The 11,154-nt window shown below is 41.3% G+C and overlaps 1 protein-coding gene across 1 annotated transcript in view; it reads right to left on the bottom strand.

Moving 5' to 3' along the window:
- Positions 1-11,154, bottom strand: part of RSPH3 (radial spoke 3 homolog) — a 24,725-nt gene that overhangs the window by 8,593 nt on the left and 4,978 nt on the right. Inside the window, exons 4-7 of the mRNA XM_018564427.1 lie at positions 9,609-9,750; positions 9,070-9,215; positions 7,537-7,740; positions 7,256-7,418 (exon numbers count right to left, since the gene is read on the bottom strand). Of these exons, the coding sequence (XP_018419929.1) occupies positions 7,256-7,418; positions 7,537-7,740; positions 9,070-9,215; positions 9,609-9,750 (655 nt within the window). The remainder of the gene's footprint in view (positions 1-7,255; positions 7,419-7,536; positions 7,741-9,069; positions 9,216-9,608; positions 9,751-11,154) is intronic.

Raw genomic sequence — 11,154 nt, 5'->3', positions numbered from 1 at the left:
GGGGGGGGGGGGTTAATGTACTGGTATTTATATATGCTATGTTTTATAACAGAAAGTATGATAAATAGTTTATTTTTTGTTCTTTTTTCCTTTATATAGTTAAAAAATAAGAAAAAGTGGCAAATACCAGTGGTAATGAAATCTCTATCTGTCTAAAAAAGAAAGCTCTATCTGTCTAAAAAAAATGATATATCAAAACTCACGATAGCGAAAGCCTGTATAACAAACTCCTCATCTATTTCTGAAGTTAAAAATAAGATTTAGTAGACATTTTACGATTAAAAACTTTCGACTCGCTTTTACGACTTTATGCCCAAGTTTGAAAAACTCTGGGAACCCTTTTTTTCTCCCCCCCATCTTTTGACCCTCATCTACTGACTTTGTAATGCCGACACCATTTAAACTCCCATTTATTCATCTGGATTGCTTATCCGTAAAACTAATCTGATCGCTCCTTTAAACCCTTAAACCTTTCCTTTTCTATTCATAAAACGACAGTCAGAGCAAAACATTTTAGTTAATTTTTCATAGTCCCCTGTTAAAATGCATTCTCTGCATGTTCCACAGTCCACTAGAGGGCACAGGGAACATGAATGCTGTAATCATTTACATGCTAATATTATTAGATTCAGCAAATGATTTACACCCTCATTCAACGGATAAAACACTGCCACCTGCCGCTGACTACAGATTCGGCTGATATACTACAATATACACTGAGTGGCCAGATTATTATGACCACCCCATTAGTACTTCGTTGGGCCATGAGATGACTCCACGAGATGACTTTGTTGGGCCGCCTCGTGACTCCACGAGATGTTGAAAGGTGATGCGAGGAATCTGACACTGCACTGTTGCCCTTCTGTTGTCTTGTACCAGTCTTGCCACTCTCCGTTCTGCCCTAACATTGCCCTAACATCGCTCACGGCCACAATTTGCACGTTCAGACCCAGATTTTCGGCTGACAGTCCAGTCTTTAAACACTTTAACAACAGCTGCTCTTGAACATTTAACGCATTCTGCTGTTTTACTGATACTCGCTCCACGGCTCCGAGCGCCAACAATCATCCCACGTTCAAAGGCTGTTAAATAGCGTTGTTTACCTATATCATCAGAAAAAAAATAACTTCTACTGTCGTGGTAAACAACCTGCTTCCCTATTTATAATGGTCTGGCCCTCTAGCAACTTCAGCGCAAAATTATAGCTAATTTGCCTACAAACGTCATGTGGTCATAATAATCTGGCCACTCAGTGTATATATATATATATACATATATATATATTTATATATATTCAGTAGACAGGAACATTTTACCACATTAACAATAGTTTGCAGATTGTTAGATTGTTAAGGGTACCATACAAAATGTAAGGTTAATAAAGAATATTAGGGGTCACATCACAGTAGATTTAGATAATACAGTATATGCATGTGAATTACGGACTTTTTAGGTACCCACTTAGAAACATATGATTTTTTTGTAAAAACAATCACTTTTTATTATTGTATATACTGTATCACAATGACCACAATGTGGATGGCTAAAGGCCATGTTATATGTGTACATATAAGCCATACTCATGAATTCCTGTAAAATGTGTTTTTATTTCCATTTTTAATTGTGATATACACAGTAATAAAAAGTGATTGCTTTTTGTGAAAATTCTTTCTAAGTGGGTACCTACTGTTCCTAAGTGGATATCTAAAAAGTCTGTAATTTGCATGTCTCTATTACATAGTGTAATAGAAAAGGAAAGTATCATTGGTCAATTTCAATAGCATTCTAGAAAATCTTTTATTGTCTTACCCCTCGATTAGCTGTTGCTAACAGTGTTTAGATATGTTACACACTTGATGTCAGCTGTATTGTGCATGTCTGGTGTTACAGTGGAGCTCTACTCAAAATGAACTTTACCATTTTGGGTTTAGCGGACCACGGTAAAATTCCAAGATTACCAGGGAGCAGTGCAGTGGTGTGAACTGAACTAATAGGACATAAGGCAATTTTCCATGTCTATTTGTTGGGACTGTGTTGGCCAAGGCTGCCCAGTGCAGTCTAACGCATATGGTGTGAAGGGGTCCTACAGAATTAAACGCAGAATGGCCTTCTCTAATGTTGCCATTAAAATACACTCTTCAAAAAAACAGCAGTCTTCTGTAATTCCAGTGATTAGGTCAATAAATGCTGTAATGGTATTCTGGAATCTAAAAACTGATTAAAGTTTTACCATGAGATAATGCTAAACATGAGAAACAAGGAAGCACAAAGAAAAAAGGGAGGTCATTAAGTATGATATGATAATCTAGAAAAGAAACTCTGAGAGAACAAAAGTATATAAACTACACGAGATAGGCAGTGGGTGACTTTGTTAGCTCATGATATGGCTGAAAGGCAAATAGCAGTCAGCAGTCTTAATCCTGTGCTATTTGTCTTTCAGCCATATCATCAGCTATGATGTGACATGTACTAAGAGGTCATCTTGTTCTGCAGAACATTACTTCCCCTTCTACATACAAAGTGATCAGTCGGCATATTTCTAGAGAGCATTGTGCAAGATTATGGCTTTAAATAAGGCTGGCAGAATACTGTTGTCTCCCTAAAATCTGGAAATGATTATCTCTTGCTCATATCCCTCATTTTGATTACTACAATATACTGTATATATTAATAACTTTTGGTTAAAGTAGGAAAGTGTTAAGATGTGTATCTACATTCAAAATTGAAAATTTAATATATTGCAGCTGATCAGCCCTTAGATGTAGTAACTGAATATATTTTCTTTTGAAGGTTTTTTTTTTCCCTTTTACTTTCACCTGGAGATCTTGCAAGCAACACACTTCCTGTCCCAGTGTGTCCCCCAGGAAGGTGCCGCCCTAGGCAAACGCCTACTTTGCCTTGCGGTAAATACGCCCCTGGTGACAGCGTTGATTTACTGTATTGTATCTCTGGTGGAGGAGCGTTGTCAGACTAGGTTGTGCTTCTGATACGGACTACAAACATCTTTCCCTCTCCTCATCTACATTAAATAGGGAGGGGGGTTATTCAATTCAGAGATGACAGCTGGGGAAGCTGATAACATTGTTTAAAATTCCAGTTCAGTACACAGGAAGCGACAAGGACTCTTGATCTCTATCAGAACTAACAGATATTTGTATGTACTTGCCTGGTGTAGCACCCTGTAGGCAGGAGTGCTATTAAATGTAGTATTCTCAGATTGTAAGCAGTCTGATGCTGATTTGTAGTCTATGTTCATTTGGTTTTCCCTAATCAATCTGTCATTGTTTGCACCTGTCTGCTGCTGGGTGTACCCTGGCCACAGAGCAGAGCAGCCAATGAGAGATTGCTATGGAGTCTACATCTGCCTGGATGATCCTAACCCTCAACCTCTCTTTCTCCCGGAATTTCATCAATTAAAGTTCTCAGCATCATATCTACAGTCTAGACATCGCTTTAATTGGCCACCATAGAGGGCTGCAAGTGCTAATGGGCGAAGTAAGTGAAAATATCTCTAGACAAGAAGATTGTTGAGTTGCGGTAACCCATAGCAACCGACCCTAAGATCAAGGTATTCGCGCCATCTCAAGGTGTGCTGTGTATTTCTTATTGAGGTGCATCACAGAGGAAATGCAGGGAGACTTGCATATTACTGTATGCTGCTCTGTAAGGGGTGCGCTATACTGGTAAAAAAAAAAAAAACTAATACTGCCATCAATTGTAAGGACTGTTAAGCTGCAATATATTACATTTTTGTTCTTGGTTTTGGACATATTTTACCTCTCTGTCTTGACAATGGTCACCAGGACAAATAGAGAGGTTGAGTCTACCTAATGGGGCCACAGACGGCAAAAAAAACTTGAGAGATGATCTAAGCCTTTCCCACTCTGTCCAAAGCTTTTTTTTTTTAAAAGAAAACATTTTACCTTTGCATACACTTTAGCCATTTGGCTGCCACTGACGTAAGGCTTACAGCAGAACAGAACTGGCCAGCTCAGTAAACCTTACATTAGCTGCATTCTCTTCTGCATGAATTTAGAGCCAAAGGGTTCCCTAAACTCTGCTGATTAAAAAATAGCTATGACTAGTGGCTGAGAAGGACCTTTACATTAGAGAATGTGGGAAAAGAAGATCAGGTGGCAGCCTTGAAACTTTGCGAAACAGTTGGCTGATGCAGAAACGCCAAAGAAGCACTCCCTGATCTAGTGCAGTGCGTTTTGACAGGACTTTTGGCATTAAGACCATACTGTACACTTGAGCAATGATCTGTCTAAGGCACGAAGAGATGGTAGAGCCAGAAGCTGGTTACTCTGCACAGGGACCATCAGTAATGACAATTAGAGAGTCAGGCTTTCTAATGGAAGCTATGCCTGAGAGGTAAACCCTCACAGCACATTCTTCATCCAGGCAGTGAAGGAAAATTTCCTTTTGATGTACTGGATTTTGACAGAGAGATGGAAGGACGATATCCTGTTTATGGTGAAGGGCCAACACCACCTTAGGAAGGAAGGAGGCTCTAGGCCTTAAGGCTACCTTGTGTAGAGACCACTTCCCCAGAAGTCCCTTGCAGGCCCATAACTCTCATACAAAATTACCCAAGCATCTGAGATACTTTCTGTCCATAATAGGCCAACAGACGTATCCGTACTTTGGAGGGTGGGTGCATCACCATGCTGAAGAGGACTTCTTTGAATTTTTCTGAGATTTAGGGGCCCAGGTGGTATCCCAAATGAACTGGGCCTTGGGTTTTGGGTCTGGCCTTGGCGGTTGAAACCAGATAGTAATGAAAGGAAGTCTTTTTGGTCTCGAAGGGAAAAGGAGTCTTTTTAGTTTGTGGCTTAGTCTTCTTTTGTCCAGTGACATCCTTTATGAGGTGCCCAAAGATGCACTAAAGAGACATTTACCATCAAAAGGTATGCACAACAAGTGGTTTTTACATTGCTTTTCTACAAATCATCACTTCATCCAAAGATTTCTCCACATATTCACAGAAAGGAGAATTATTCTAGAAACAAGATGGACAGAGGTGACTAAACTGCCTAGTGTAGGACTGAAGGCATAAGCTCTACAAATACAGGATCAGTAAGAATAGCAGTTAGATTCTCAGACATACAGTATGTGTAGTCCAGTCTCCTAAGATTTGACAGACTGACATCATAGCTATGACAGGTTGCCCAGCATGGCAGGGCCTGCTAGAGAAAGCAATGCTTTGGAAAGGGTTTTCAAATGTTTGTTATTGGACTGGTGCATCCCCTAAAAGAATTGGCAGTGTTTTATTAAAGGTGGGATACCACCAGGTCCACAATGGGAACGGTCCACTTCTTTATAAATGCCTCGTCAAGTGGGTTTGGTTTTAAAGCGTTTGAGAGGAGTATATCAGGAGTTTATCACTGTACCAAACAGGTTCCAGAAATGGTGTGTACCTAAAAAGATTTGGGCCTTTCCAGGATCCCAGACTAGTGACAACACTAGTAGAAGCTACAGTGTGTTGTTCTATTTTGATCAATAAGAACCAATATGGTATCTTAAAGCCTGGGAACTATGGCAGCTGCCTGTGGCTCTTCAGGAACATATCCATTAAGTGTTTGTGAGTCTCTTCATAAGATAGAGCCTCAGCAACAGAAGCCGCAGAGGTACAGAGCTAGCTACAGCTGCAGGCATGTCTGACAAAGATTCAGGAGGAGAAGGACTTGAAGCACGCCTACATCTACTATGTTCCAAGTTAGCAATCAAAGTTGCAATTTAGCTCACAAAATAAGGCATAGCTGTGGAGATTACCTCTCTGGATAAGGCAAAGAGGTGGGCCACATCTGACTGAGCTAAAGAAGACTCAGAGAATATTGACTCAAGCAGGGTACAACAATCCAGGATGTCAGTTTTCAGGTCCCTGATAAGGGACATTGCAGGCTGCCCCCAGGTCTGGAAGTGGATCATGAGCTGGAGAGACCTGATGCAGCAGGACTGCTCCCTTTATGCTTGGGATCTGACATGTTGCACTGCTTAACAGAGGCAACTTAATTGAAAACACCAGGTTAAACACATTGGGTACTCACAAACCAGCTGATAGCAGAAGAGGTTTAAAGGGTCACCAGATCACTGTAGGCAGCAGCAAGGACAAATGACGTTCAACCCAGTTTGCCCTTGCTGCTGCCTACAGTGATCATGTTTTTTCAAAAAAGGGCAATGGTGGGAAAAAGCTATCTCACATTGAAAAGGCAGGATGAGCACATAGAGTGTGAATGCAACTCTCCAGTTAATGATGCAGCACTAAATTGTACAGCATGTGCATCCTAGAAACCAATGGAAAAGGGAGGTAATGATGATGCCAAATATTTGTAATAAATGCTTTTCATGCTCAGCGCACACGGCATACTCATTAAAGAGGCTTCTGAGACTGGTCACACCAGTGGCTGTACTATGGCTCTGGATCGTAAAGCACTCTGTGGCTAACTAACACAGTACACAAAGGTCTGGAAAGCGCCACAAGCAGAGCCGAGTACCCAAAGATCACATTCCAAGCAGGCCCCACAATCTTCAGTCCAGTGTAATCCGTGTATGGTCTCTAGAGCTCTTGCTCAGGATACATTGATCCAGATAGCTGAGCCCAGCTAAGCAGCATGTAGATGAAGTCTTCACTGCAGCTAAAAAGGTCATAAGAAATAATAAAAATAAAAATGGTTAAACGTTCCTCATTAGAGAAAAGATGTTCATCCTCCTAGAACAATAGCAAAAGAAACACAAAAACGTAAGCATGATATGAGAGTGAAGGGGTAAACCTGCTGGTAAAACAGCTTTTTTGTTTGCCAGTTCCCAATTCCTTCTGAAGGTGGCACTATAACCCAATTATCTTTGAACATCTGAATACTGTTTCCCTACATGTATTCTAATTGTGTAGTTAGTTAGCAATGTATCCAGAGTTTCTCTTTAATGGAAAAAGTGAAATAATCTCTTGCTGCCATTGCATTCTGTGGACTTTATTCTTATCCTCAACTAGCAAGGGTGTGCAGAACACTTTCAGCTGCTGAGAAAAGGATCAAACCAGAAATGGAGGAGTAAAGCTGGCAATGCACCTTACAACCATCGCATGACTTTTGTTGTAGACTGTTTCTGCACTACAAATGTACTCAGTGTAGATATATTTGATAACTGTTTTATACACAGTAATATGACAACACAAGATAAATCTGATGTGTTTCACAACGTATAATCGAGACAGATACACTGCTTATTAGATTTCTATTTTCTGACAAATACAAACCTCTTTCTACGGGGTCATAGAAATATCCATTATCCCTTAGGCTGCTGAACACAGATGGAATGAGGTCAGCCAAATACTGCTGTGCAAATGCCCTTGACGCCACCTTCTCTGCTGTCTCCTTTTCTTTCAGCAGCATTTCCCTTTGTTGCTTCTTGCGCCGTTCCTAAAGGGAAAATGAGTGTAGCAATTGTTTTGTAAATTACACATTCAAGTTTGTATCTACTACAGTGAACACATGTCCTGATGGTCACTTTAAAATAACAATAATAAAGCTTGTGTACCTTTTCTTCCCGGTGTCTTCTCTCTTGGTCTTCAAGACGCTGTGCCTCAGCAAGTTCAGCATTGCGCAGCTCCTCAAAGGCATGCTGTTGTGCTCTTAAGTTAGCAAGTTCCTCTTCCTCCATTACTTCAAGTAAAGCCTGCTCAATTGTTTTGCCAATCAACACCTCCAGCAGTGGTTTAACCTCCAGATCAAAGTCAAAAAGCTGCAAAAAAGATGAAGGGAGAAGCAATGGTTACTGGTAACTTTTTTCATTATTTTATTTTAGCCTATATACTTTAGTGGTTGGACAAAGTTTATGAACCATAACGAATCATCTTTCTATCAGCATCACCCAAGTACCTTGACCTTATTAGTGAGCACTTAAGGTGTGAAAAACATAACAGTATTTGTGTAATGCTGTTTGTATGCTGCAGTTATTGATTAAATAAACACCCACCTATATTGCAAGATTATTATTATTATTATACAGGATTGATATAGCGCCAACAGTTTGAGCAGCGCTTTACAATATAGGGGAGACATTACAATCACAAAACAAATCAAGACACAATGGTAAAGTGGGAGCTTCTCTTTACCAATGTAAAGTATTCAATGTATTATAAAAAATTGCTGTAATGGGATCAGGCAAGGTTTGAGGACCAGTGTGTCCATTACACACTAGCAAGATGGAACATGTGCTGGGCAGAACATGGGTCAGCAAAATCATGGTACAGTGCATTGTTTCTCATTGGCTTATTTTCATAAGCCAATGAGAAAGCCATTGTTTACATGAACTATAATTTTCTTGATACTGTTTATAGTTTGGGCTGAAGTTTACATAACTGTTTGCTTACAGACTTCTCTTTCACTCTTATTCAGGGCGGATCTACCGGCGGTGCAGCCGTGCGGCTGCCTCAGGGCCCAAGGTTGGGGGTAACTCACTGAGATCCAGTCCCGGAGTCCTGGACCCCCATTGGAGGTGGCATGGCTCTTTACACTTTTAAGTGTTTTTGGCTGCCTTGAGGTCCTCTGCTTGCTGGGAACTTCACGGCAGCCTTCTGGGGAAACACAGCGGCGCTGTTAAGAGCGCCGGCCCGCACTTCTCACAGCTCATCCAGTGGTCCTCACAGCTTCTATACAGGCCCCAACAGATCACCCACCGGCCCCCCCCAGCTCCTCCACTGGCCCGCACAAATGTCCCTGCTGCCTTGGTGCAACCCTCTGCATCTGCCCCTAGTGAGATCATCTGCATCTGCCCCTGCTGAGACCCTTCACATCTGCCCTTGTTGAGATCCACTGCATCTTCCCCTGCTGAGACCCTCCGCATCTGCCCTGGTGAGACCCTCCGCATCTGCCCTTGCCTCTGCTGAGACCCTCCGCATCTGCCCCTGGTGAGATCCTTTGCATCTGCTGGGACCCTCCGCATCTGCCCCTGCTGAGACCCTCCACCCAAGATATCAGACTGGCCCCCCAGATATGTACCAAATTCCTATTTCATACTGTTGCTAATTTCAGCACTATGAACCTAGACAAGTTTTTCATCAATAATTACTTCTCCTTCCAAGATCTGAGTGGCAACGTCAGCTCCTGTCTTTGCTGGAATAAACAGAGGTGTAGCTGGTCTATCCAAAAAGGCATCCGTCTGGCATTCCATATCTTTCTCTTCAACACGGTCACTCAGTTCTTCCAAGTAAAGCTCTGTTTAGGATTGTAACAAAAATTACATGAAGATTGGGAGTAAACAGTTGAAAGAGAAAACCACAGAGGGAATCTATACTTAAGAGAAATATGGTGGCTGCCATTGATGACCTTTTCTTTTGAAAATGCTAGTTTTCTAGTTTCATTCCAATCTTAAACTGTAGATTAGGAGACATGACAACATTATTGTTCTAGGTTAGTTACTCAAAAAGAATTTAATTCAGAGGATCAGAATGGCAACCAGACAATTAACATTTCCAGAAGTAGGACAATACCTGCTTATGAATTTTTCTCAAAGCAGGTTTTACTGAAGTAGAACTGCACTTGCTGACATTTTTTCATTCAATCAACCTCTCCAACAGATTACATTTTTTAAGAATCTATTCATTGCACCTGTCTGCACATCGATGTGTTTCCGGCCTTCCACTGGCTCTGGGGTCCTAAGTCTCAACAGTTCTCTGGCACGTTTCTTTGCCAGTGCTCTCCTACGGGTTTCCTGTGCCCTCTGAAGCTCCACTGGATCTGGTTGAGCTGCCTAAAAGACAATCACACAGTATCAGTGATTTATTTGTGATAAATCCTTACATGATTGCAATAATCTGTCAAATATTATTCTAAAGGTTGTTAAGGTGGCCATAGACAAGCCAAAATGTTCAGTTTTGGTTAGGCATGATCTGACTGCTCAGAGGCATGCCTATCAGCCAGCTAGCCAATATGTACTCCTGGCCTGTCCTTCTTAGTGTAATGGAAATGGGAGAAGGAAGAAAGGTGAACCAAACAGCTGCCATTCATTTTATCATGTCTGTAGTTTTACATGTTTTCTGTTCATAACTATCTTGGCAATACATTATGGAGGTTTTCCACACACAACTACACACCATTATAGTCTTGTAAACATAAAAAATAAATTAAAATACACATTGATTGATATAAAAAAAAGAAGAATCAGAATAAGGATTTGGAGTAAATACTTAGTGTGACATTAAAGAAAAAAGCCAGGTTTACACGGACAAAAATTAGCATGACAGTTCATTTTCACAGGTTTAAGATTGCTATAATTGTAGTTTAAGATGGCTATAATTATAGCTGCTAAGGCGCTCACTGACATGAGTGTTTAATCCTCAGATATTAAAACAGAAATGTCATCCAGAGTAACCAACATATTTTCGGGACCTGGGGAAGATAAACAGTATCTTGCTAGTCGGCCCCGCTGGCTCTCCAAATACCTGAACAATGCCTGCACCCAATCAGATTGTTCAGGTATTTTGTGAGCCAGCGGGGCCGACTAGCAAGATATAGCTGTATGGCCAGCCTAACACTTCATTTGGTGCGCTCTGGGCACTTTCTCTTTTGGGATAGTGTTAAACAGAGGCGTAACTAGAACCTTCAGGGCCCCGGTGCAAGAAGCCATGAAGGCACCCCAAACGCCATGGCACCGCATGGTTTACAGGAAGGCTGCCGAGGTCCCCTGCAAGCGCAGGACCTCAGGTAGCCGCTTGTTTAACATTTTAGTGCCGGTGTTCTGTCGAGAACGCTGACCCAGTATCTGTGCTTGCGTACAGACGGGATTACTGAGGAAACCGGCATTTATTTACAAAGTATTCGTTTGTAATGGTTAATTGTGACTGTTAATAATATGCCATCCATGGCAGTGAATGATGGATGGAATATTATTAACGGTCACAATTAACAATTTAAACAAAATACTTTGTGACTAAATCACATGCAGAATACCACCAGCTATGTGGGACTACAAGTCCCAGCCATACATTATAATAAGTCAGCTATGCAGAATACAACCAGCACACCCTCCCCCCCCACACTATAATGCATTGCTGGGACTTGTAGTCCTACATAGTTGGAGCTATTCTGCATTGCTGTATAATCATCATACATCAATGCAGAATACCACCAGCTATGTGGGACTACAAGTCCCAGC

The sequence above is a fragment of the Nanorana parkeri genome, unplaced genomic scaffold (genome assembly GCF_000935625.1).
Source record: "Nanorana parkeri isolate BGI_ZX_2015 unplaced genomic scaffold, ASM93562v1 scaffold750, whole genome shotgun sequence".
NCBI lineage: Eukaryota > Metazoa > Chordata > Amphibia > Anura > Dicroglossidae > Nanorana > Nanorana parkeri.
Note: the sequence above shows the minus strand (reverse complement) of the source record. Positions and strands in the feature narration are given on the sequence as shown.